The sequence below is a fragment of the Fringilla coelebs genome (assembly GCF_963513975.1).
Source record: "Fringilla coelebs genome assembly, chromosome: 17".
Lineage (NCBI taxonomy): Eukaryota > Metazoa > Chordata > Aves > Passeriformes > Fringillidae > Fringilla > Fringilla coelebs.
The window spans coordinates 2,608,696-2,635,634 of NC_140043.1; the positions used below are offsets into that span (position 1 = coordinate 2,608,696).

A 26,939-nucleotide genomic window follows, 5' to 3' on the forward strand; every position below is an offset into this window, starting at 1 on the left:
CCATAAATAAAGAAATGAGGGAAAAAAAAAAAACCAAACTATTTAAACAAACACAGGAGATGGGCATGGGAGAAACACAATCCACAGCAATTTTGGAATTAAGAATGGATCTGTGGTACCTACAAACATGGCACAGCAGAGACCATTCTGCCCTGGTATTTATCACTTGATCAATTTATAACCAGTTTTTCCCTGCTATTTATCAACTCCAGCAGTAGCACAATCCTCACCATAGGAATTTATCCCTCTCCCTCCCATTTTTGCTGGAGAAGAATCTGCTCTCTGACTTGCCAAGGACTGAACTGAGCCCTGTGTGTACAACAGGACACTTCAGCCCCTGGGTTTTGCTCACCCTCCCAGCTCCCACAGGCAGGACTCAGCAAGGACCCAGAAGGATTTCTCCTCCCAGTGTTCCTGCACCAAACTCCTTCTGCAGCAGCTCATCCAAAACAGGGCCTTTCCTTCACCACAGCTGTGGTGGACCCTGGTGTACCAGCAGAGCTCAGAGAACCGTGGAATCACTCAGCTTGGAAAAGTCCTCTGAGATCCTCGAGTCCAGCTGTCCCCAGCACTGCCAAGGCCACCCACACACCCAAGTGCCACCTCCCCACTGCTGCTAAATCCCCCCAGGAATGGGAACTCCTCCAGCCTTTTCCTGGAGGAATTTTCCCCAGTATCCAATGTACACCTCCCCCAGCATCCTCGTGCTGCACATCCCACCCCCTCCTCCGGCAGGAGCGTTCTCCCAGCTCCGGCGTGGGCACGGAGCCTCCTGCCCACCCCAGCTCTGCTCCTGCTGTGCCAGCCCTTGCCAGAGCCTTCCCCCAGCACTGCTCTGCTCTGTCACGTTCCTGTGGTTATTTCCAGGGGGTTCCTGCTGCAGCCTCACCTGGAATGCTGAAAACACAGGAGCCCGAAAAACTCCACTGAGAAACTGCCCCTGGCGGAGTGCCAGCCCTGCTGAGGGAGGTCAGGAGCCCATGGACGTTCCAAGAGCTGCCAAGAGTGTGAAAGGAAGGGGTGACTGCCCAGAGGAGGGAGCACCAGGATTCCCTGGGCAGTGGCACAGGGCAGGGGAGGCAGGGGGGATGTGGCTCTGCCCTTGGGTACCAGCAGCACTGGAGCAGCAGGAGGGACATCAATTCCCATCCCACTTCAGAATGACAGAATCCCAGAACAATATGGGTGGAAAGGGGACTCAGAGCTCATCCAGTGCCACCCCTGCCATGGCAGGGACATTTTCCACTGTCCCAGGTTGCTCCAGTGTCCAGCCTGGCCTTGGGCACTGCCAGGGATCCAGGGGCAGCCACAGCTGCTCTGGGCACCCTGTGCCAGGGCCTGCCCACCCTGCCAGGGAACAATTCCTCATTCCCAATCTCCCATCCATCCCTGCCCTCTGGCACTGGGAGCCATTCCCTGTGCCCTGTCATAGAATCATGGAATAGTTTAGGTGGGAAAGGACCTTAAAGCTCATCTTGTTCCAGCCCCTGCCATGGGCAGGGCCAGCTTCCACTGCCCATGGACACCAGGCAGAGCTGAGGAGCAGCCACAGCTCCTGTGCTCACTCTGGGGGAGGAGGCAGGAGCAGCAGGAATGGCCTAAATACTGCTGGCTGCTCTGAGCCCCTGCTGGAATGTTTAATTCCTGCTGTTATGTAAGTACTGTTTTCTGGGTTCCTTGGCTGGCAATGATTATCATGGATTACATCTGCAAAACAACAGCAGTGAACGTGCTGTGGTACCTGGGATCAGGGGAGAGCTCAGTCCTGGGGCTGCTCCATCCCCACATGCAAGTGAAGGGGAAAACAGCAGCAAGGGAATTAAAAACAGATTAGAAAAATAACAAGGCGGAGGAGGGAGGGGAGGGAAGTGGTTCCTGGCTTGTGAAATAGAAAAATCCAAAGATTCCTCCCATCCTCCTCGTGTTTGCAGCACCAGGCAGCAGCCAGGAGAAGGGAGCAGTTGGAGGCTGTGCAGATAAGAGAGCTCTTCACTGGTCTGGGGTGGGAAGAGACCTTAAAGCCCATCCATTCCCACTCCCTGCCATGGCCAGGGACACCTTCCACTATCCCAGGCTGCTCCAAGCTCTGTCCAGCCTGGCCTTGGACACTGCCAGGGATCCAGGGGCAGCCACAGTTTCTCTGGGCACCCTGTGCCAGGGCCTCAGCACACCAATTTCTTCCCAGTATTCCACCTAAACTGTCACTCCAAAGGCCTTTGTCCAAAATCCCTCTCCCTGGCACAGGTTCCCATGGATCCAGCCTATCCAGATCCCCCTGCAAACCCTTCCTGCCCTCCAGCATCCCTGTGGCTGTGGCAGGAGGAGCTGAAGGGCTGGCTGCAGCTCCCCGGGGCTGGCTGAGATGGACCAACCCACCCCAATCCATCAGGAGACTGGGGAGCCAGAGCATCCTGCCACCTGCAGGAGGCAACACAAGTGAGAGCAGAAGGCACTGAGAGGAGACAGGAATCATTAGGAACGGGAAATCCAAGCAAACAAGTCCATCAGCAGCACTGTCAGTTCTATTTCCCACAGCAGCAGCTCCTGGCATAGTTAACAACAGCTGGCTGTCCTGGGAAAATCCAGGCTCCAAGGATAAAAAGACAATTAGAAGAGCAAGGTGACAGCCAGGCATGAGCCCTGCAGCACAAGGAAACAGCTCACAGTGATGGGGAAACTCACAGGGAGGAGGGGAAAAGGGAATGCTGCTGTCAAAAGAGCAGGGAATGGCTGGACTGCTACAGCCAGACATGAGCTGGGACAACAATGACAGGAATTGTCCCGTCCTGCCACAACCCCAGCACAGCCACAAGCCAAGGCCACCTGGCCAGGAGCTTCTGTGAGGCCAGGGGGAGCAACAAGGGGATAATTCATGGAATGGGACAGGGAAGGTGCCAGATGCTTTGCAGTGTCACAGGCCCAACTCAAAATGGCTTTTGCAAACAAACCCCTGCCTTGGAAAAAGGACAAAAAACAGCCAAAATGAGCAGAGCAACACAGAGTGACATTATCAGTGAAGTGATTAAAGGGAAAGCTGAGGAAGAATTAATTATGGCTAGTTTGTAATGCTGCTATAGAGGCTGGATCTGGGATGCTGAAGGGAAACTCCTTGCTGGCCTGAGCTGCCCTTGGTTCCACCCACCCAACTGCACCCCAGCCCTGCAGTGGGATCCCTATGGCTCCAGTGTCCCTCTCCAGAGCTGGATTTTCCCTTCCCACTCTCCTGCAACAGGAATTCACCCCAGGACCAGAGCAGAGGGCATCACCAGCCCTCTTTCACTATTCCTCCTCTCTGCTCAGAGCTCCCACCCTCCTGCAGGCCACAGAAAGCCCCCAAAAGCAATCCCTCCCTGTTTTTCAAGAAGAAAACAATGGATTAATGCAGGAAGGATAACCAGGTAACCCAAGTAATCAACCCCCACTGTCCCAGATCACTGACCCACACCCCAGGGTGTTGGTTTCAAAGTGAATCCTCCCCAGGATGGTCACAAAAGGTCAGCCTAAAACCCCAGGAAATTCCATCTCTTCCCCAGCAAGCAAAGTGCAACTGGTATTTTGGAAACAGGATACTGGGACAGGGCACAGGCTCTGGTTCCTCTGGGCACTGATCCTTCACTGTCAGAGCCCCCAGGTCACATTCCATACACACCCAGTTACAGCCTGTACCCCAAGGGATGAAATTGTGCCCAAATCTGTTCAGTCCCCCTGGATCTTCTGGCTCCCAGCAGCAAGTGCCACCATTTAATTGGATGCTGTACAAAATATTAATTATTCCTGCTCCATTTAAACCTATGAGCTGATAATTCCCTCCTTTTTCTTCTTATAAGCACTTGTCCCCAACTTTTCCTAGACTCAGACAGTCACAGAATTGTTGAGGTTGGAAAAGACCTTAAGGATCAAGTCTAACCATTAATCCAGCACTACCAAGGCCACCAATAACCCATGTCCCCAAGTGCCACATGCACACAGCTGTTCAATCCCTGCAGGGACAGGGACTCCAGCACTGCCCTGGGCAGCTGTGCCAGGGCTGGAAAACCCCTTCCAGGAAGAAATTGTCCCAATATCCCTGCCCTGGCCCAGCCTGAGGCCGTTCCCTCTCCTCCTGTCCCTGTTCCCTGGAGCACAGCCCGACCCCCCCGGCTGTCCCCTCCTGTCAGGAGCTGTGCAGAGCCACAAGAGCCCCCCTGAGCCTCCTTTGCTCCAGGCTGAGCCCCTTCCCAGCTCCCTCAGCCTCTCCTGGGGCTCCAGCACATTTCCTGTACCATTGGCCATCATCCATGTGGCCCCTTCAGCTGGCCTCCCACATGAAAAATTTACTTTCTATCACCCTCCTTCCCTTGTCAGAGGAGATTTTATCTCTCTGGTTAATCTTGTGCCTGTCTGGTTGTTTGGGTTTTCTTTTCAAGTTCTGCTGAAAACTCTGTGAGTCATTGGCAGGGCATCTCCAGGGAAGAGATCCCAGCAGCACACACAGCAAACCTGCATTCCCTCTTTTCCACTCTGATTATCAATTCCCAGTTTTTCTGCACTCAGCCAAAGGAACCAGACACCTCTGAAAGTGGCTGGCAGGTGAGTTCTTCTTGGCACAGACACCAGCACTGACCTGTCCAGTGAACTCCTGGATTTTGGTGTTCATGGTGAACACCAAAATCCCTTTCTGTCAGGCCAGAACCTGCTCCTCATCAGGTGATCACTGGAATCACAACACAGCTTTCACCCTCTCTGCTGCTGGGGATCCCTGAGCAGGGAACCAAAAGGAGTCACCAACTCCCTCTCCCACCAGCCCAAGCCCATTTTGGGGGGTTTTCCTAGTGTTTAAAGTACCAGGAACAGAATTCCACTCTTCCCTTATTACAGAGCCAAGAAAACAATCATATATTCAGCACTCATCAAATTCCTGGATGTCATGATACTGCTCTAAAAAGAAAGGATAGTTTTCTATCTGCTTTTGTATTTGTTTAAAGAAAATCCACCAGCCACAGTCACCAAATACAGAGGGTGAGTACAGAAATGTGATTTTCGGGCCAGGTAACAGCATAGGGCCACAGCCAGTACTGATAAAAGCAGGTGATGAATGAGGACAAAGAGTTTAATACAACTTTACCAACACTTTGCAATCCCACCTAGAAAGAAGAATGCCACATTTGGCTGAGCTGAGCTTGGTCTGGAACTGTCCTGTCCCCCTGTCACACTCTACATGTGTTTTAGAGGAATTAAGCACAGGTGGCAACTGAGGAGAGAGCTAAGCCAGCAGCTCAGCTCCACTCTCACTTTCTGCCACTAATCCCTGAGCAGGTTTCTCCCTGGGCAGGTTCATCCCTGGGCAGGTTTTTCCCTGGGCAGGTTCATCCCTGGGCAGGTTCCCCCAGGGCAGCAGGATGAGGATGAGGAGCTCAGGTCACATCACCCAGCACCAATGTCCCAGCTCACAGCTCCTTACCAAAATCCTCCTGACTCCACAGTGGGCAGAGGGGAAACCAGAGCTCCCCCCTGCACAGAACAGCAAAGTCTCCCATCCCATACTTGGTTTGGGGACAGGTTTTGCTGTTAAAAACAGACATGAAAAGCACTCCTGTGAAATGGCCCCTGTGGGTGCACAGCTCCAGCCAGCAGCCAAGTTAAAAACAGAGTTAAAAACACTTCCACAGCTGTTCAGCTCAGGAGAACTCCTGGGGGAAAGACCCTTTTCATCCACCCCAAAAAGGTGACCCAGCAGTCAAAATAAGGGCAGCAACTTGCCAGTCCTCTGCTACCCATCAAATTTCCCATCAAATCTCAAACACCCTGGCAGCACTGAGGGATCACTGACTGCTGCAGAAACAGTGAATGGAATCCCAGCCCAGGCTCCAGCAGCTCTGGGGGTGATTCTGGGGGTGAGCAGAGCAGCTGACACAACAGAAGGGTGGGGACATCCAGGGGGTGGGAAGCTGGAAAGAGCCCAGGAGAACCTCACAGGGTTCAACAAGTCCAGGTGCCAGGTCCTGCACCCAGCTCAGGGCAATCCCAGCCATGAGCATGGACTGGGAGATGAACTCCTGGAGAGCAGCCCTGGCAGGAGGATTTGGGGTGCTACTGGGTGAGGGCTGCACCTGACCCAGCCCTGAAACCCCCAAGGTTGGTCTGAGCCCCAGCATGGGCAGCAGGGAAGGGGGGATTCTGTCCCTCTGCCCCACCTGCAGAGCTGGCCCAGCCCTGGGCCCAGCACAGGAAGGACCTGGAGCTGCTGGAGAGAGTCCAGAGGAGGCACCAGAGATGCTCCAAGGGCTGGAGCCAGGCTGGGAGAGCTGGGGGTGCTCACCTGGAGAGGAGAAGGCTCCAGGGAGAGCTCAGAGCCCCTTGCAGGGCCTGAAGGGGCTCCAGGAGAGCTGGAGAGGGACTGGGGACAAGGGATGGAGGGACAGGACACAGGGAATGGCTCCCACTGCCAGAGGGCAGGGATGGATGGGAGACTGGGCAGGAATTGTTCCCTGGCAGGGTGGTGATGCCATGGCCTCTGAAGCAGGCAGGGCAGCAGGCAGTGCCCATGGGCACAGAGGGCCACAAGGATGTTTTTGTGTCCCTTCCCAGAAGGACAGACAGCATCAGACACAAACCTGCTCCTCTGCCCACCCTACCTGTCCCCTCTGCCATCCTCTCCCTACCTGGTGCCCTCCCAGAGGCATGGATGCTCCTCCTTGAGGACACAAATCCCTCCAGCTGCTCACCACCCTTTGCACTGACTGGAGCCCAGCTGGGCTCTGCAGAGCAGCCCTTGGGGAACACACAGCTTTTGGGGATCCCTCAGGAGGCAACTCAGACAATTTGCACATGAGCAGACTTAAAGGACTGGGGACTTCTACAGCAAATCCAGAACCTCTTCCCTTTCCTTGTAAACATCCACCCCAGTGCTCATAGGGACACAACATCAGGAATTCTATTTTGATTCAAGCCAAACCCACAGTCACTCTTTACTATAATTAAAAGATCTCAAATTGGCACAAACCATGAGCCAGGTGAACATTAAGGCATGAAGTAATTCACTGATGTGCTCAGGATTCAGCACCCATTTACAGAGTGTCTTATCCCCTTGATCAGATCAGGAAAGCCTGGAAAAGCAGGAGTCTGCTGTGGATTTTCTGTTCCATGAGCTCTGTGGCCTGGATCACAGCTGAGTCAGCAGAGCCTGGGGCAGCACAGCCACATCCACAGCACTGCCCTCAGCCCAGAGCTCAGCAGGGCCTCAGCCCCAGCACAGCCAGCCTCTGCTTTTGCTATTTTTATGGGCAGACACAAACCAAAATAGCCGTGCCTGACTCAGGATGCAGCGTGGCTGACAGCCCTGGGACCGCCCCACCCTGACCCAGCACTGCCACAGCCCCAGGCTCCCAAAGGGAAGGTAAAGAACACACCCCACCTCCAGGAGATCCTTTCCCACACACCCACCACCTCTCCAGGAGATCCTTTCCCACACCCTCCTCTCCAGGAGATCCTTTCCCACACCCTCCTCTCCAGGAGATCCTTTTGGACACCCCCTCCTTTCCAGGAGATCCTTTCCCACACACCCTCCTCTCCTGGAGATCCTTTCCCACACCCTCTTCTCCAGGAGATCCTTTCCCACACCCCCTCTCCAGGAGATCCTTTCCCACATCTTCCTCTCCAGGAGATCCTTTCCCACACCCCCTCTCCAGGAGATCCTTTCCCACACCCTCCTGTCCAGGAGGTCCATCTCCACACACCCACCCAGCTGAAGGACTCACAGCCCCCAGAGCCAGCTCAGTGCAGCCTGTGCAGTGTCCCACCCTAAACTAGAGTGCCCAGAAACTTCCCCCTTCTCCTGGATCAGCTGGGCTCTCTGTCAGTATTTGAATATTCCAGAGCTGGAATTTTAAGGGACAGAAAGTTCACAGCACTTAAAATCACAGAATGGTTTGGGCTGGGGCTTTAAATACCATGTAGTCCATCCTCCCTGCCATGGGCAGGGACATTTTCCACTGTCCCAGGCTGCTCCCAGCCCCAGTGCCCAGCCTGGCCTTGGGCACTGCCAGGGATCCAGGGGCAGCCACAGCTGCTCTGGGCACCCTGTGCCAGGGCCTGCCCACCCTGCCAGGGAACAATTCCTCATTCCCAACATCCCATCCATCCCTGCCCTCTGGCAGTGGGATGTCATTCCCTGAGTCCCATGTCCCTCTCCATCTCTCTTGGAGCTCCTTTAGGCACTGGAAGGTGCTTTAAGGTCTCCCTGGAGCCTTCTCTTTCCCATTTCTGAAGTTTGTTTACTGCAGTGTGAAGGTGTGATTGCTTGTAGAAGAAAACCCAATGTTAATCCCAGAAGAATTATAGACACTGAAATACAGACTAATAGAATCATTGACATATTTCTAAAATATTCTGTTTGCCAAGCCTAACTGACCCATTACAGAGCAGAGCAATGTCACCCTGGGGAGGAGCTGTGCACCAGGCAGCTCTGACAGCTTTACAAAGTGTAACTGTCCCAAACCTACTCCAATAACCACCACAACAAAGGGGCAGAAGCAGAGATGCACACAGAAACAGTTCAACTAAATATCTGTGTCACTCATCCAGCAAACCTCCCCAAGCTATGGAACACCACCCTTGTGGTGCTCAGCCCTCTGAGCAGAGCCTTTACAGCATTCCCAGCACAAAGTCTCCAGGACAAAGACACCTCATTCTGCCTTCCAGAAGCAGCATCATTAGCTCATTGTTACTGGCTGTCCACAGTTCCCAGCCATTCCCACACCTCTAAAGACCTGCTCAGAGCTGGCAGGCAGCTGAGGTGCAGCAGGGCTGTGTCCAACCCTTTGTGTCCCTGGGAGACCATGAGCAACCCCCAGCTGTGCATGAAACCCTCCCTCGGTGGGTTCTGCACCATTTAACCAGCTCAGAAGAGCTGTGTAAGAAGAGCAGCAGGAGCTGTGGTGGAGAAGATGAAACAGGAAAGCCTTATAAATATGATTGCCTGGCAAAAGATTTTGAGAATATGGAAACTATAAGCGAGATTGAAATGAAAGCAAGCTTTGAGATCCCTTAGCTACTGAACAAATGGAAAACAATGGCATGGCCAGCTGAAGGTAATCCCCTTTGGATGGAACAACACCCTCTGCTTGCAGACAGCTCCAAGGGGCAGAGCAGAACCCACTAGCTTGGCAGAAGGGGCCCAAAGAGGAGTTTTAGGGTTTAAAATGTGACACAGTGTGGCAATGTAATGATTCTCACAGGCTGTATGTAAATGCTGTAGGATTTGTATCTTGTATTACATTGGTTAGTGAGCATTAGAATATTCAACACAGAAGAAGATTTATTGTACTGTAAGGGAACCTCGCTCTCTTACCCTCATTACTCTTCCTCGCTCTCCCATCCTCTTTACCCCGCTCTTGCCTTCTCTCTCTTTACATCTCTCTCCCTCTCTGGGGCCTGCTCCGAGCTGTGCCTGGCAGCTCCCAGCAGGGCCCTGCACCCAGGCCCTTTGCCATAAACCCCAAGTTCCACCACCTGGCCTCACAGATCTCTCGTGTCTGTCCATCCCCACCGTCCCACCCCCAGTGCTCCCACAGAGCTGGAGGGCTCTGGCTGCCCGGGGTGCCAGTCCCCTTCCCTGACTGGTTAAACCCCCACGCCTGACTGGTTAAACCCCCTTCCCTGACTGGTTAAACCCCCTGTGCCCAACCGGTTAAACCCCCTTCCCCGACCGGTTAAACCCCCTTCCCCAACCGGTTAAACGCCCGTACCTGACTGGTTAAACCCCCTTCCCCGCCTGGTTAAACCCCCGTACCCGCCTGGTTAAACCCCCGTACCCGCCTGGTTAAACCCCCTTCCCTGACTGGTTAAACCCCCTTCCCTGACTGGTTAAACCCCCTTCCCCGACCGGTTAAACCCCCGTACCTGACTGGTTAAACCCCTTCCCCGCCTGGTTAGACCCCCTTCCCCGCCTGGTTAAACGCCCATACCTGACTGGTTAAACCCCCGTACCTGACTGGTTAAACCCCCGTACCCGCCTGGTTAAACCCCCTTCCCTGACTGCTTAGACCCCCTTCCCTGACTGGTTAAACCCCCTTCCCCACCTGGTTAAACCCCCTTCCCTGACTGGTTAAACCCCTTCCCTGACTGGTTAAACCCCCTTCCCCGACTGGTTAAACCCCCTTCCCTGACTGGTTAAACCCCTTCCCTGACTGGTTAAACCCCCTTCCCTGACTGGTTAAACCCCCTTCCCCGACTGGTTAAACCCCCTTCCCCGACTGGTTAAACCCCCTTCCCCGACTGGTTAAACGCCCGTACCTGACTGGTTAAACCCCTGCGCCCAACTGGTTAAACCCCCGTGCCTGACTGGTTAAACCCCCGCGCCCAACTGGTTAAACCCCTGCACCCGACCTGTTAAACCCCCACGCCCAACTGGTTAAACCCCCGTACCTGACTGGTTAAACGCCCTTCCCCACCTGGTTAAACCCCCTTCCCCGCCTGGTTAAACCCCCTTCCCCGCCTGGTTAAACCCCCTTCCCCGACTGGTTAAACCCCCTTCCCCGCCTGGTTAAACCCCCTTCCCCACCTGGTTAAACCCCCTTCCCCACCTGGTTAAACCCCCTTCCCCGCCTGGTTAGACCCCCTTCCCTGACTGGTTAAACCCCCTTCCCTGCCTGGTTAAACCCCTGCACCCGACTTGTTAAACCCCCACGCCCAACTGGTTAAACCCCCGTGCCTGACTGGTTAAACCCCTGCACCCGACTTGTTAAACCCCCACGCCCAACTGGTTAAACCCCCGTACCTGACTGGTTAAACCCCCTTCCCCGCCTGGTTAGACCCCCGTTCCCGCCTGGTTAGACCCCCGTACCTGACTGGTTGTTCCGCATGCGGATGGCCTTGGCCTTGGCCAGCTCCAGGGCCGTGACCCAGCGCTGCCTCTCCACCTCGGAGTTGGCCTTCAGGTGGTAGGTCCTGCCCCCGTTGGACAGCACGATGTTGCACGAGTCCTCCGTGTCGATGTGGGCCGTGGACAGGTTGATGGTGCCCCGGCACGTGTGGGCCATCTCTGCCTGCGTCCTGCACGGGAACAGAGGGACAAGGAAGGGTCAGTGCTGCTGTACCCGACCCCAAAACACCTCCAAGGCACCCTCCTGCACGGCACAGACCTGTGGAGACATCTCCAGCTGGCAGCACTCACATGCAATCCGCTAAAGCTGGAAAAGGTGTGGCATTCACATGTCCTCTGAACAGAGATTTAGCTTTCTCAGGACTCTCCTGAGAGAAGCTGTGAGAGAAGCAGAGAAAAGAATGAGCAAAACAATTCTTATCTCATTTGTTGCTCCTGTGTTTGTGCCCATGTGGAAGGTGTTCTGGAGATTGTTTCCCCGAGGTGATTGCTGGATTGGATTCTGGTGATGGTGTTTTGGATTCATTGACCAACTGGATCCCCGTGTGTGTGTGTCAGGACTCTCATGCAGAGTCACAGGTTTTCTAGTTAGTTAGTTAGTGGTAGTTCTTGTTAGTGTAATATAGTTATAGTGTAATAAAGTAATTAATTAGCCTTCTGATATCAGAGAGTTCTGCACATCATTCTTCCCTGCATCGGGGGATCTTCACAGCATCCTATAGAAAACGCCCTCAGACAGAGGAACAAGGACAGGCTGAGGTGTTTAGATGGAGCTTGTTCCCTTGGAGGAGCAACACCCCATCATTCCTTACACATTCACATCCCACCATATCCACTGCTTCTGGCTGCTCTAAAAGCAAAGTTCCAACTACACAACACTGGATTTCTCATCTCATTTCCACTGCTGCTTTTTTCCCTTCTCCCAGCTGTCCCACCTCCAGAATCCAGCACTCTGTGGCTCTTTATACCCTCTCCCTTCCATCATTGTTTTTGTCCAAGTGTGCTCAGACCTCCTATGTGCCAGCCCTGGGGTGCAGCAGGAGCAGGGCAGTGCCCATGCCCTGAGCTGGCACTGCTGGGGCACCCCCAGTGCTGGGGCAGCTCTGGGAGCCTCCTGACAGGAGAGACCTGGAGGGGCTGGAGCGTGTCCAGGGAAGGGGACAGAGCTGGGAAGGGGCTGGAGCCCCAGGAGAGGCTGAGGGAGCTGGGAAGGGGCTCAGCCTGGAGCAAAGGAGGCTCAGGGGGGACCTTGTGGCTCTGCACAGCTCCTGACAGGAGGGGACAGCCGGGGGGGTCGGGCTGTGCTCCAGGGAACAGGGACAGGAGGAGAGGGAACGGCCTCAGGCTGGGCCAGGGCAGGCTCAGGGTGGAATTTGGGAGAATTCCTTCATGGAAAGGGTGGTCAGGCACTGGCACAGCTGCCCAGGGAGGTTTGGAGTGCCCATCTCTGCAGGAATTTAACAGCCATGTGGATGTGGCACTTGGGGACACAGATTAGTGGTGGCCTTGCCAGTGGCAGGTTAATGGTTGACCTCAATCATCTCAGGGGTTTTTTCCAACCTCAGTGACTCTGTAGTTCCACGAGAACATCAGAGCAGGGTGGCCTTAGAGCCCCAGCCTAGAGCTGCTCTCAGGAAGTGTTGGTGATCAAGTTCACTACAGGACAGAGATATGGGCCCTGCCAGGGAAGCATGGGCAGCAATCCAGGGATACCCACTGCCAAGCTGATTCCTGAGGTTGCTTGGTACACAGAAGGAGGCCACTCTACCTGACCAGGAACTCAAAATCTCCAAACCCCCAAACATCTCAAGGACATCTCTCACCTGCTCAGCCCTGACACTGCTTTGTGGGACAGATTTATGCCAGGGCCATATCCAAGCCTGACATGAGGACATTAAATCCTCTTGGTGTCTCCTTAAGACCTACAGTTCACCTCTCTCAGCACCACAGGGCAAGTTCAGACCCAGTGCACAGTGTGGTTACACTTTCTGCATGGGATGAGTTGGCCCCAAAGGAATCAAGCCCCAGTTTTCATTCCCAAGTCATGCCTGCACGCTGCAGCACATACTGTACTCCCAGGAGGGATCCCTTCCACCTTGAGAGAGCTGCTAAAATCATCTTCTCTCCTCCTCAAAGCAAAGGTCCCCAAGGTGACTGCACTAAATCAGCTGCAGACATTCAAACAGCCTCGCTCTCCCACCCAAGGGTGCCAATCTGCATGGGAAATCAATTCCTACCAATCAGCACCCACACACGAGGCAGGCACCTGACCCAGCCTGGAGCCAACAGCAACCTCCTGTGTCCAGAGATGGGGAAAGCAGCAGAGGTGCCCTTCAGAGCCCTCGTGGTCAGCAGCAGCTGCTCCTTCAGGGCTGGCACTGGGCTCTTGGTAACGTGATCCCGGCAGCCCCGGGCTCTGCCCTTCCTGCAGCAGCCCCAGCACCTGGCTGGGGGGTTAAACCTGGGCACGGAGCACCCAGAGGTGGAGGCAGCCGAGCCTCTGGGATTTTTTAGCTCTGCGAGGGAGCAAAAAACCGCCAGGATTCGCCCTCGGAGCGCCAGAATTAGAGCTGTGCATGGGAGGCTGGGGGGAATGACAGCCTTGGAGAGTCCTGGCCAGGACACACCAGAGAGAAAAAATATCCCAAAATACCACAGGGAGGACTAAAGCACCCACCCAGCCAGCCAGAGGATGGCAAACATCATCATATCAACATCAATGTGTCCCCTTTCCCAGCAGCAGGATCCCAATGCACCAGGACACGCTCCAGGGAAGCCCTGAGTCATCAATCAGCCCAAGGCAACCCTGCCCAGCCCAGGCACCCAGCTCCAGGCAGAGGACAGGACCCACAGACAGATGTCATGGCTTACCCCAAAATCAGGCTTGTGGCAACACCAGTGCTGTTGTGGATGTGCTAAGATCATCAGGGAGGAGAATCCTTACTCTAAACCCAGTGATATCTTTTACCACAATGCCAGCAAGACCCTGTCTCACTGTCCAACCTCCTCTGGATGCACAGGTCCCAACTCCCACGTAGATTTTGTCCAAGCCAGCAGATGTTGCTGCTCTGAATATATATTTTCCTTTTTTATTTCAACAGAATAATAGGAATTTCAGACTGGTGAAAATTCTGGCATCACCATCACCCACTCTACTCAACAGCCCAGCACAGCTCTTGTATCACAGCCACTCACAATGACAGGTTTTGCAAAAATCTTGAAAGATTTTCTTTTTAAAATATTATTTATAGCATTTATCCCTTTTTTTTGACTGAAGAAGCTGCTTCAGCTCCTTAACACCACAAATCTAAACACAGAGAGTTTGACAAGACAATTTGCAGCATCAGTTCCTTAAAAAGGCCTTCAGTCTAAAACTCCTGGAGTCTGATTTTCACTGACTTGGATTCTACAGCCTGACAGAGCAGCTACACACTGCAGTGCCATTAAAGAGCAGCAAATTATAATTTAAAGACCTGCTTCCTACTTCTGAAGGGACACTTGAGCTGCAGAAGGCTGCTCAGCATGCCAGTGCTGTGCAAGAGAAAGATGCTCCCAATTTTTAACAACTGTACCAAATCTCCCTGGATTTAAACAACAAATCTTCCTGCAAGGGCTCACAGGACAGGTTTATCTACAGAGCAAAGAGAAGAAGGTGAAAAAGGAGATAATAAAATGTTTTTTGCCTGCCAGCTCCACAGTTGTGGTTTTGGTGATATCCCAACAGCCAAAGGTTGAGCTCTGGGTGCTGGGAAGATGCTGCTTACAGAGATCTGTAATTAAAACTGTGTGGCTCTGCTGGAAGTTAACAGGACACAGCAAGGAATGAACAAGCCAAGCTCACACTCTGCTCCCAACACTCAACAAGCATAAGGGATGCCCGTGGCATTTCTCTTAAGAATTTTCTTTCTACCAACAAGGCTCTGCACCATTCTGGGTAGCCTTGCCCCTCCTAAAACTCACCTTCTTGTCTGACAGCTCCAACAGCATCAGGCAGAGGACCCCAGCAGGGAACTGAGACCATCCCCATGTCCCAGGCACAGCAGAATTCCAGCCTGAGCATCCACAGGGGCTCAGGGAGCTCCCAGCAGCCCAGTCCTGGGACCAGAGCATTCCTGCAACCCTGGAAGCCCAATAGCTGCCCCAGTTCAGCCAAGCAGGGCAGGACTGACACCTGGAGGGACAGGTGACATTGTGACATTTGTCCTGGCTAGAAGCATGCAGAATCATGAGAGGGCCAGAAACACTCAGGGCAGTGAGGGACAGGTCTCCAAACTGGATTATCCACCTGAAACCCAGCAGGGAACTACACAAACACTGAGCTGAGGGTCTCCTTCAGAGCTGGCAAGGCCAGTCCCCAGTATCACCCGTGCTCTAAGGTACCTCCACAGGGAAATCCAAATACACTTCAAGTTATATCCTGAAATATGCTGACATTCTCATCCTGCAGATTTTCCTGATCATCTCAAAACCATTGCTTTGCTGTAAGCCTCAGAAATCAGCACACCTGATTCTACATCACAGAATCATGGAATGGTTTGGGTTGGAAGGAGCCTCAAAGCTCATCCAGTGCCACCCCTGCCACAGCCAGGGACACCTTCCACCATCCCAGGCTGCTCCCAGCCCCAGTGTCCAGCCTGGCCTTGGGCACTGCCAGGGATCCAGGGGCAGCCACAGCTGCTCTGGGCACCCTGTGCCAGGGCCTGTCCACCCTGCCAGGGAACAATTCCCAATTCCCAATCTCCCATCCATCCCTGCCCTCTGGCAGTGGGAGCCATTCCCTGTGTCCTGTCCCTCCAGCCCTTGTCCCCAGTCCCTCTCCAGCTCTCCTGGAGCCCCTTCAGGCCCTGCAAGGGGCTCTGAGCTCTCCCTGGAGCCTTCTCCTCTCCAGGCGAGCACCCCCAGCTCTCCCAGCCTGTCCACAGGATCTCAAACACTGAATTCCCATCTTATCACTGTTTCCTGCTGTAAATGTAGGTCAGGCTCACACTCAGCCACCTACCCAGGACAGGCTCAGGGAAGCACAAGGTGAGCAGGAGAGACTCCTGAAGGAGGTTTTGTCTTCCTTATCCCAGTGTCTCCTTCACCCAGGGCTTTCACTCCCTGCTGTTACACCACAACCCACTGGGCACTGAGGGGTTCAGAGGCTGCATCTGAACCCCCAGCCCCAGGCCACACGCTCCAGGGACTTCACCCCAGCGTTATCCAGGAGCCAGCACAGCTCAGGAGGAGCCAGAACAGCTCATGAGCAGCCTCTGACCCAGCCTTCTCTTGGGAAGGCAGCACCAAGTGCTCCAACAGGGACCTGCTGGGAGCTCTGGAACAAGCAGGAGGCACCAGCAGCCACACCAGACCCTGTGCAGGGCACCACTGAGCTCCCTGGACGCTGCTCACCCAGCAAGTATTTCCTAATTTAAACAGCATTTACAGAAAAATCTCCTGCTGTTGCTGCACAGTCTTGGGGGGGGGGGGGTTTCCTTGCCTTACATTTGTTTTCCAAGGAAGTTTTGCTGTCCAAATTTGGGGGGTGAGTGTAGATCCATCAACAGCCTCCCCTGCACAACCAGACAGGTTCTTGCAGGTCCCACCCTTCAGCTGGAGGGGCCAGCACAGGGGCAGAGCCAGCAGGGATGCTCCCAGCTCCTCCTCCCTCAGGCAGCACTCAAGGAGAAAATAAGAAACATCTGAAGAGTTTGGAAAGGAAAAGGCACAAAGTCTCAGGGAAGAGAGTGAAATTGTTTGTGGTTTGGGGTGGGTTTTGAGTCTCTGGTTGAGGGGCAGAGAGACCTCACAGCAACATTTGTCCCTGCCCACGTGGGATGGAGCTGCACACCAATCCCAGGTTCATCCCTGGAGCTGGCAGATGGACACATGGAGGGACTTTCCCAGTGAGCTCCACCACCACGCTGAATTTGGAGCTCAGAAACACTTTTGGCTGTCAGATCTCAACAGAATTACAAATCTAGGCTCCTGAACTGCTGCAGATCACACCCAAAACCCAATCCAGCACAGCCAGGAGCAACAAACAGCACAAACCACAGCACAAACCCAACAGCTTCATAGAACACAGGGGGGCTTCAGACAAGGGCCCAGAAAGACAAAGGGGGATGGCTTCTCATGGACAGGGGCAGGATTACATGGGATACTGGGTGGGCAGGCCCTGGCACAGGCTGCCCAGAGAAGCTGTGGCTGCCCCTGGATCCCTGGCAGTGTCCAAGGCTGGACTGGGCTTGGAGCAGCCTGGGACAGGGAAGGCGTCCCTTCCCAGGGCAGGGGGTGGAACAAGATGATATTTAAAGTCCCATCCACCCCAATCTGTGACATCCTTGCTGCTTCTTACACCACTGTCCTCTCCAGACTCAGAAATTAAGACCTGTTTTTTCTACTGTTTATTTTATGGATTAAGTAGAAACCAGTTTATAAAATTCATTTCTTCATCATACTGGAAAATATTGTAACATTAAGGGCTCTGCAGCATAGAGCAATATTTATACCCATGGCCAACTGGGAAATGCCCTTTGGAGTCAGGTGCAAGGACTGCTGCAGGCAGAGGGAAGGAGAGAAATCAAGGACAGGGAGCAAACCAGGCAGAATTGGACAATTCAATAGCTGGGAGAGTATTTTATCTCCTTCCCAAGAGTGGGAGGCAGCACAAGAGATGCCACAGCCCTGAGTCCCTGCTGTGCCTGCCCACAGGATGCAGCACAAGGATTTCCATGCAGAATTCAGAGCCTACCCGGCCACCTGGGTTAGGCTGAGCTCTCCCATTCCTCCAGCATTCCCCCAGGGTGCAGGGACAGGAGCTGCACTGCCCATTGCTCACTGCCAACAAAAGGCTGTTGTGCCACCACCCCCTCCCTGACAACAGCTCCCTCATGGCTCAGCTGCCACTTCCAGAGCATCCATGCCCACATCTGGTGTTTGAATTCCCTGTCACCCCCACCCCACACTCCAGCCTTGAAAAATTAAACACAACGAGCCCCCCTGCACAAGGGCTCCAAGGCACATTTCCCAATAAGCTGAGATTTCCCATTTGTTCAGTTTTTGGGGTTATAAAGCCAATGAAATCTTAGCTTCCCTTTTAGGCATGAGAAGTCCCAAAAAGCACTTGAATTTGAGCTCACATGCCTGAAGTCAGGGCATGGAACATTGAAACCAAACCTCTTGGGGTTATTACTCTCCCTGGGTTCAAGGAAAAAGGGAGTTTATGACAACTCAGTCTCAGAACTCAAACTCCCTAGGGAATGCAGGCGTGTGGCTCCAGGGGTATTTTCCCAGTGAGTTCAGCACACCACAGCTGGTTCAGCAGGGCTCTCACAAACCACAACTCCATGTGACAAACAGCTCAGATTTTCCCTTTGCTTCCTCTTTTTGCCTTCCCCAAAAGCAAGGAAGCACAAACCAAGCCCAAAAAAGCACATGGCAAGTGTTGGGCTGAGATTGCTGTAAAAACACACCATTTTAGATCTATTTACAGGCCAACTAATCTGCAACTGGCTGCAGTCAGGATGAGCATGGATTGGGAATGATCAGGGCTGAGGGAAAGCTGCAATCCTGGCTGCAGCCCTCACCAGTCAGAGGGATGCCTGCAGCTCAGATACTCACCACCTCCACAGATCACGGGAATATCCCCCATAACCTATCCTGCAGCTTCCCAAACTGGTTTCCAGGAGAAATCCCTGCCCACACTGGGACCAAAGAGCCTCAGCAACACCACCCAGGCAAGGATTTAAGGAAGATGTGGCCATACAGCTCTTCTGTAAGCAAGCAATAAGCACAGCAATCTGGAATTCACACTCCTTTCTCCACTTTCATTTGGCTGCAATACCACCCCAGCAAAAGGACAAGGAGGAGATCCTTCTGCTCCAGATCATTCACAAACAGCCCTTGTCTCTCTGTGCTTCAGAGTGGGGAAAAAACTCCAGAGGAGCTCAGGACAGGCAATTTGGAGACAAATTCCCTCAGAGCCACAGTGCAGGACCTGGCACTGCCTGCTAGGAAGGTTCCTTCCCACGAGGATGGGACACTTTGCCAACGCCAGCACTTCCTGCTCGGAAGCATCTCCGATGTGAGAGAGTTCCATGAGAACACTCCCTGCTGGGGAAGTGCACGGGTGCAAGAACGTGCTCAGGGCAGGAAAACCACCACAGCCAAGCTGAAAGGGCTCTGCAAACAACACCCAGGCTACCCCTCACCTCTCTTCCTAAACAAAATTGAGGCTGAGCTGCTGGGGGGATGAGAAGCACAGAGCAAGCTCCTCCCAATATACAACATATCCGAGCTGGGTGCCAAGCACAGGGGCTCATTTCATGAAAACCTGTGTAAAACCTGCAAAAAATCCACTCAGACCTCAAAATGCTTTCCCAGCCAAAATCAGAATCACAGCAAAAGGCACAGTTCCCTTCCCCTGGTTCCTCAATGCTGTTTCTGCTCCCGCTGACAAGACTCCCACCCCAAACACAAAGATACTCTGAAGTCAGCTCATCCTGCTGCACACCTCTGGGATTGCTTTTATACCACATTTCTGCCTCTCTCGTGTGCATGCTGCAAGTTTTCTGCCAGGACACCTCAGCATTAGCCAGGAGATAAACTAAGCCATAGTGCAGGTCAGCAGAAATGGTTGGCAAAGAGAGTTTGTGTTGGAGTTTTTATGAAAACAAAACAAAACAACAAACAAACAAAAAAAGATAAAACGAATGTTACAAAAATTACTAGCAACCACTCCCACTCCTCTCAGCACACCGTGCTATCTCCTCTGCACCTCTGGAGAGGCCGGTGTGGCCCTGGCTGATAAGGATATCAGCCCTGCAAACACAGGCACCCAAGAAGCTCCTGGAGGCACTGGTTTGGGGCTTCACCTGCTGCACCATCCCCAGCTCTGCAGGGCACAGGCAGCTCCCTGAGCTGGTGAGAGCCCAGCCCCGCTCCAGCTCCCCAAAAGGGCTCTCACTCCTTCCCCTCCTGCAGAGCAGAAGGAAAGGAACTCAGCGTGGGAAAAGTATCTCAGGACACGACCAGAAGGAAAGGCTCTAAGAGCATGTCCTTGGTGGCAGCTGGCCTGCAGCTGACCCAGCACAGGGACACTGGTGTCCCTCACAGCCCAGAAACCAAAGCACCAGCTCAGCAGCTTCAGCAAAGCCCCTGAGCACGGCTGCAGAGCCAGGCTCTGCACATGGAGCTGGGAATGGCTGTGGGAGCCAGGCTCTGGGCATGGAGCTGGGAATGGTGCAGGAGCCAGGCTCTGCACATGGAGCTGGGAATGGTGCAGGAGCCAGGCTCTGGGCACGGAGCTGGGAATGGTGCAGGAGCCAGGCTCTGCACATGGAGCTGGGAATGGCTGCGGGAGCCAGGCTCTGCACATGGAGCTGGGAATGGTGCAGGAGCCAGGCTCTGCACATGGAGCTGGGAATGGTGCAGGAGCCAGGCTCTGCACATGGAGCTGGGAATGGTGCAGAGCCAGGCTCAGCGCATGGAGCTGGGAATGGCTGTGGGAGCCAGGCTCTGGGCATGGAGCTGGGAATGGTGCAGGAGCCAGGCTCTGCACATGGAGCTGGGAATGGTGCAGAGCCAGGCTCTGCACATGGAGCTGGGAATGGCTGTGGGAGCCAGGCTCTGCACATGGAGCTGGGAATGGCTGTGGGAGCCAGGCTGTGCACATGGAGCTGGGAATGGCTGCAGGAGCCAGGATCTGCACATGGAGCTGGGAATGGTGGAGGAGCCAGGCTCTGGGCATGGAGCTCCCAAGCCCCTCAGTCACCCCAGCTTTTTGTTTTCCTTAGTTTCCAAACTAAAATGCCAAAGATCTGGAGATGTAAAATCCCATCAAGACTTCTAGCTGCTGTTGAGCTTATCACATCTGTGATATCACATCAGTCATGGAAGGTCTGGTCCAGATCTCATCACCTCCACAGCCAGCAGGATAATCCAAGACCTGGGCCAGGCCTGACTCACAAGCTTGGTGGCTCATTTTTAAGCAAGAAAAAGGAATGACCACACACAAGGTTCATTTGACAAATGCTCTTTGCTACAGAAGAAACAAATGCACTGCAGCAGATGAGAGCCTCAAGCAGTCATTTTTCTCATTACAGCCTCTGCTTTCAAGTTTGTACTGGTGCTTCAGCCCTTGGGAATTGTGTTAAATGATCAGCATAAAGATCAACCACAGTCAACTCATGTTTGTTTTTTCTCACCACCACAGCCAAGGACATAATAGGACATAATAGCACACAGGGCACACAGAGTCAACATTAAAACCCAATTTTTATTCCTACCCCATCAATTCCTACCGCATTTACAATATTGCAACTGGTTAAAAAATCCTGGTTTTCCAGAGTACAGACTTTAGGGATGTATTTGCTTCAATCACAAGACTTATCCCATCTTTCAGAGATTGAGGGTGGGTAGAAAAGCTCACTTCCAAGAATTTTTCTATGCTGCAAGCATCTCTCTTTTCTGCAAGTTACTGTCAATGTTAATGTTTTCAGTACCCAATAAATTTCCCTCGGAGACAGCACATGAGATACAGTCTGTGACCTCCAACATCACTCTAAAATCATCATGCTCCTGACTTCTTGCCAGCTTTCAAACAACGCTCAATTCTAGCCCAGGATCTCTGTGTGGATGAGACTTTTCTTAGGGATAGAAATCTAGATGCAAAATCTCCTTCTGGATGAAATATTCCTTGAGGATAGCTATCTGGATGCAAAGCCCACATGGCTGCATAAATACATATTTTCCTCTATTTTAAGGCATGAGAAGAAAGATAAAACTTCATATTTAAAAGCTGAACTGTTGCTTCTCAGCCCTTGACTATGAAATCCTCGGTTCAACAACCACTTTGCTCCAGGTTTATGTGGAGGCAGCTTCCAGGTGTGTGTCCAGTGCAGACATGGAGAGAGGTTCCTTCACTTCCATCTTCTCCCTGAACACGACACAGCTGCCTCTGCTCAAGGCAAACACCCAACAGCAGCAACTTCTGCAGCCTCCTGTGACCACCCACAAGTTTACTCTGTGATAAATCCATGCTCAGCTCCACAATCAGCATATCCTGCTTCTGGGAGCAGTCACCCCTGGGGCAGTGGGCAGTGCAGGCAACCCTGCTTCCAGGAAATCACTGCTTGAGAGCAGGATGAGGGAGAATGAACTTGACTACTGCATACAAGGTGCCTCCATGACCTCCACTACCCAGGAAACCATCAGCTGATCCTTGCAGGACACGCTCCTGAGGAGTGTGGAGGTCAGCAATCCTGGGAAGAGCAGGTTTCCTGTAAGAACTGAGGAAACAGAGGGAAATGCAAGCAGCACAGCAAACCATGTCAGCAGTGTGAGTGCAAGGGGCAGTGTAGCACAGTGCAAGACCTTTTCCATCCCTTACAACACCACCCATAAAATAAAAAATGTTGGCAGCTGGCATTCCAGATGCTGGAGATGCCAAGAGCTTTATTTAAAACAGAAATCAAGAGTTAACCATTTACTGGGCCATGACTGGGGCTGAGGGTGTTTTTGGATCAAATCCTGCAGGTGTCCAAGTGACCTTGGCCAACAGCTTGGGGACAGGCCTGGCACATCCCAGCTGCTTCACTGTGAGACCCAACATCCTTCTGCACTGAGTCCCAGTGCCAGGACAAGGGGCAATGGCTTCCCAGTGCCAGGGGCAGGGATGGATGGGATAGTGGGAGTTAGGAATTGTTCCCTGGCAGGGTGGGCAGGCCCTGGCACAGGGTGCCCAGAGCAGCTGTGGCTGCCCCTGGATCCCTGGCAGTGCCCAAGGCCAGGCTGGGCATTGGGGCTGGGAGCAGCCTGGGATGGTGGGAGGTGTCCCTGTCCACAGCAGGGGTGGACAAGATGCTATTTCAACTCCCTTTCAACCTACACCATTCCATAAATCTCTAATCCAAGACATGCTCTGGGATTATTCAGGGCTGCCCATTTTCTGCAACAACCCTCCAGATATTGACTGTGGGTTACGAGGAACAGCCAAGAGGGAAGGCAAAGTCACTGACCTTCACAAGGGACAGCTCTCACACGCAGACAAGGATGAATTGCAGCTTTCAGCTAATTTCCCAACTGCTCAGACCAGACTCTCTGTGTTATTTCAGTGCATTGTGTTGCAAGACAAGTTGTGTGGTGCAATAAATGCTCAGAGGTTTCAATGCAGAAACATTTCAGTCGTTTCAGCACAATCTGAGTCCTGCCCTTCACTCTCACCCCTCTCTGCTGCCCTGGCTGCAGCCAAGCCAGGCCATCATCTCCCTGCACAGGACACCTTCACACCCCCCACAACACCCATCTGCCATCCCACCCCTCTGCTCCACGCTGGAAAGGTTCACATCCACAAAAGCAGCACCAGCACTTCATCCAAAGTCACTCCTTCCCATTCCAGCAGCCACTCTGGGAAGCCAAGGGGCTCCTGCTGCACACACAAAGGCAAACAAGCAATCCACAGAATCATGGAATGGGTTGGAAAAAAACTGGAGAAGTCAGAGAGCAGCAGGAGTGAGGAAGAGTATGGAAAAAGCAAAGAGTGAGCAGGTTCAGGGCTCTCAAAGGCACAGGATTGATATCTGGAACAAAGCATTTAACAGAAGCATGGAATGGTTTGGGTGTGAAGGGACCTTAAAGCCCATCCAGTGCCACCCCTGCCATGGACAGGGTCACCTTCCACTAGCCCAGGGTGCTCCAAGCCCCGTCCTTGGACATGTCCAGAGACCCAGGGGCAGCCACAGCTGCTCTGGGCACCCTGTGCCAGGGCCTGCCCCCCTCACAAGGAACAATTCCTTTTAATATCCAAATCTAAATCTACTCTCTTTCAGCTTCAAGCCATTCCCCCTTATCCTGTCACACCAGAACCTTGTCTGTACTCCCTCTCCAGCTCTTTTGGAGCCTCTTTAGCTGTTATTGAGAGCAGTTTTTCATGAGAAAAACACCAATTTTACACATTGCTTGGCCAGACACCTCCACAACCCCTCAGCTGCTCAGGCTCCTGGGAAGCAGCAGCATTGTGCCAGCAGATCCCAAAATCCCACTGCAGCCCAGGCCCTGGTGCTGGTGCTTCACAGAGGACATGAGAAGCCTCCATCCCCAGGAGCTCGTGTCCAGCAGTTCCTGTCACAGGGACAGGGCTGGGAATGGTTTATTTTTAGCACTCAGCATCTTTCATTTCCGTAGGAGCCGCATGCAAGGCTCCCTCCCACAGGACACCTCCTCCCCAACACTGCAAAACCAGACTGCAGGGCTCTGGCTGCTCCTCAGGACAAAGCCCACCCCAGGAGGGAAGCAGAGGTACCACACACAGGCTGGGTGCTTTGCCAGTGCAGGAAAGCAGGGGAAGCAGAGCCATGTGCCATGTGTGCCAGCAGGATCCCTGCAGTGATCCACACTCCCAGTGAGGTGTGAGACAACAAACAAACACCACAAGTGCAGCCAGCACCACAAGCAATCCAGGGCTTTTCCAGAGCTTTTCATCTTCTCCAGCCAACAGCAGGGAGATGAATGCTGCTCTCCAGTTTTAAACTCCCACGTGGTGAAGAGCACCTATTTATACAAATTTTTAAACAGATAAAAGGCCACTCTCTGCATCCATTAATGACTCCAAGCTGTGGCTCATGGCCTGTCTCTCCAGCAGGACCCTCAGCCCTGGGGGTCTCACCCTGGCAGGTTCAGCAGCTGGAAGAACTCCACCAAAGGAGGCCAAAGCACACAAGGGAGGACATGGGAAGTGTCCCAAGAGAGAAGGAAGATGCCAGGTGATCTGCAGAGGAACAGAGCCCAGTGCTCAGCTGGTTTCCTGAGCAGGACTTCATGCAAGGGACAAATAAAGCTGGGACCATCCTCCTCCTTTCTTCCCAGGATCCACCAAACTGTTTGAAAACTCTTTTTTTTAAACCCAGTTTTATTTATTTAATCTTCTGCAGGAAGAAAAGCAGGTTTAAACCTTCAATTTAGTATCTATTTTTATGTTATCAGAGATTTTAAAAAATGGTGTAAGAGGGGATAGAAGCCAGGCCACTGAAGGGAATTCTCCCATAGGAACATATTCCAGAAGCTGGACTTGGATGATCCCTGTGGGTCCCTTCCAAGTCAGAATATTTTATGACTCTGTGATATGAAGGAGCACAGAGCAGTGAAAAGCAGCACAATGCCCTTTTCCCAAGTGAGGGAGCAGGATCACATCACATCCAGGCTCACTTAAGCTAAGCTGTTCTGACTCCAACACTTGCACATGGGAGCAGATTCTTTTTATAGAGACCTGGCACGGCACAAACACTTCTCATGAGGTCCTGTTAAGGGATAAAGGTGCAGCAGCAGGATGTGTTCCCCACAAACTGCCATCACAGGACTGCACTAATCCCACACAGGCACGTCCCAAATGCCTCTGCTGGGTTTACATCAAACCAGCAGTTCCATAAATAAACCAATTTGTAAATTAAGACTACACCTAATGGTATAATGGTCTATTATATGGCAGAATGGCAATGGCATATTTTGAACTTGGAAATTAAAGCTGCACTAATGCTAATAGTGGAGTTTGTGTCCCTGCCCCGTGGGACAAAGGGCTCACTACTAATTCCCTCTACAAACAGAAAACTCTAATTCCCTCTGTACCCATGAGGATGCCTCACTTCAGGGTAATGCCTGACTTAATATTGCTGTTTTAGCTACTTTACAAATTTGTCCTTCCTAAAACTACAGAAATTGTAAATCTTCAGGGAAACACCTTGGACCAAATTGCCAACATTAACCTCACTACATTATAGCTGAATTATTTAGGATTGTTCAGCCTGGAGGAGAGAAGGCTGCAGGGAGAGCTCAGAGCCCCTTGCAGGGCCTCAAGGAGCTCCAGGAGAGCTGGAGAGGGACTGGGGACACGGGATGGAGGGACAGGACACAGGGAATGGCTCCCACTGCCAGAGGGCAGGGATGGGTGGGAGATTGGGAATGAGGAATTGTTCCCTGGCAGGGTGGGCAGGCCCTGGCACAGGGTGCCCAGAGCAGCTGGGGCTGCCCCTGCATCCCTGGCAGTGCCCAAGGCCAGGCTGGGCATTGGGGTTGGGAGCAGCCTGGGACAGTGGGAGGTGTCCCTGCCATGGCAGGGGTGGCACTGGATGGGTTTTAAGGCCCTTTCCCACCCAGGCCATTCCATGATTCTGTGATTGAAGATTTTGTTCCCCCCCAGCCTGACCCTGTGACGCCCCAGGCCTGGCACTACAGAAGCTCCTCACCACGATCCCACTGCTTCCTCCAGTGCTTCACTGCCTCCCTGCAGCATCCCCAGGGATTCCTCAGTAAAGCTCTCAGCCTCCACTGCCTGCAGAACGTGACTCTCACAACCACTAAGCCAGTTCAGGTGTTGTGCACTTGGAAATCAATTGTACAAATCCTGATGGGATCAATCCCGTTCTCACAGTGTGTGCTCTGTGCTTAAATTAAGCTACAATATTCCAAAAATGAGGAATATCAGCAATGGGCAGCCAGAGGTTTCATTCCTGCACTGCAAAGGCACCTTAGGGCTGCAGTTGTGCAGCAGAATTCAATCCAATCCAGTAATTACAGAGCTTATCTGTGCTGAGATACAGAGCTGCAGCCTCTCAAGGCACTTACAAGAGACAATTCCAGGCTGGAAGTCTGAAGCTGTAAGGAGGCCTGTTACAGAGCAACAAAACACAAATTTCCAGACCTCTACAAGTCAACTTTCAAATTTAAAACTACATTTCCGAGGAGCTTGCATGCATAGGTTTTTCCACTTTGAAACAGAAATTTTTACTTCTTTCCTGGTGGTGAAAAGGAAGGGGACAGAGAAGGAGAGGCAGATGCCTCACCCAGTGCACACTCAATGTTTACCCACAAAAAAATGCAGGTTCCTGGGAAAACAGTTCCAGGGCAGCACCCAGCTGGGACATCCCAGGGACTGCACAGGCAAAAAAAATAGGAAAATTCCTGTCCATCAGCTCCTAAGCCAATCTCTGATCCTATAAGGATCAGAAACACCACCGGGTCTTTGCCTCCCCAAGTGCTGCAGCAAGACACTGTACTTATAATAAGCTTTAACAGATAAAAGCCTGATAGAGGAGTAAAGCACAGA

The 26,939-nt window shown here is 52.7% G+C and overlaps 1 protein-coding gene across 5 annotated transcripts in view; it reads right to left on the reverse strand.

Annotated features, from left to right (window-relative positions):
• The window catches only part of OSBP2 (oxysterol binding protein 2), a 96,006-nt gene that overhangs the window by 59,194 nt on the left and 9,873 nt on the right, over window positions 1-26,939 (reverse strand). For all 5 annotated transcript variants that reach the window (XM_084217457.1, XM_084217456.1, XM_084217455.1 and 2 more), the window contains one exon: window positions 10,823-11,031. In XM_084217457.1, the coding sequence (XP_084073583.1) occupies window positions 10,823-11,031 (209 nt within the window). The remainder of the gene's footprint in view (window positions 1-10,822; window positions 11,032-26,939) is intronic.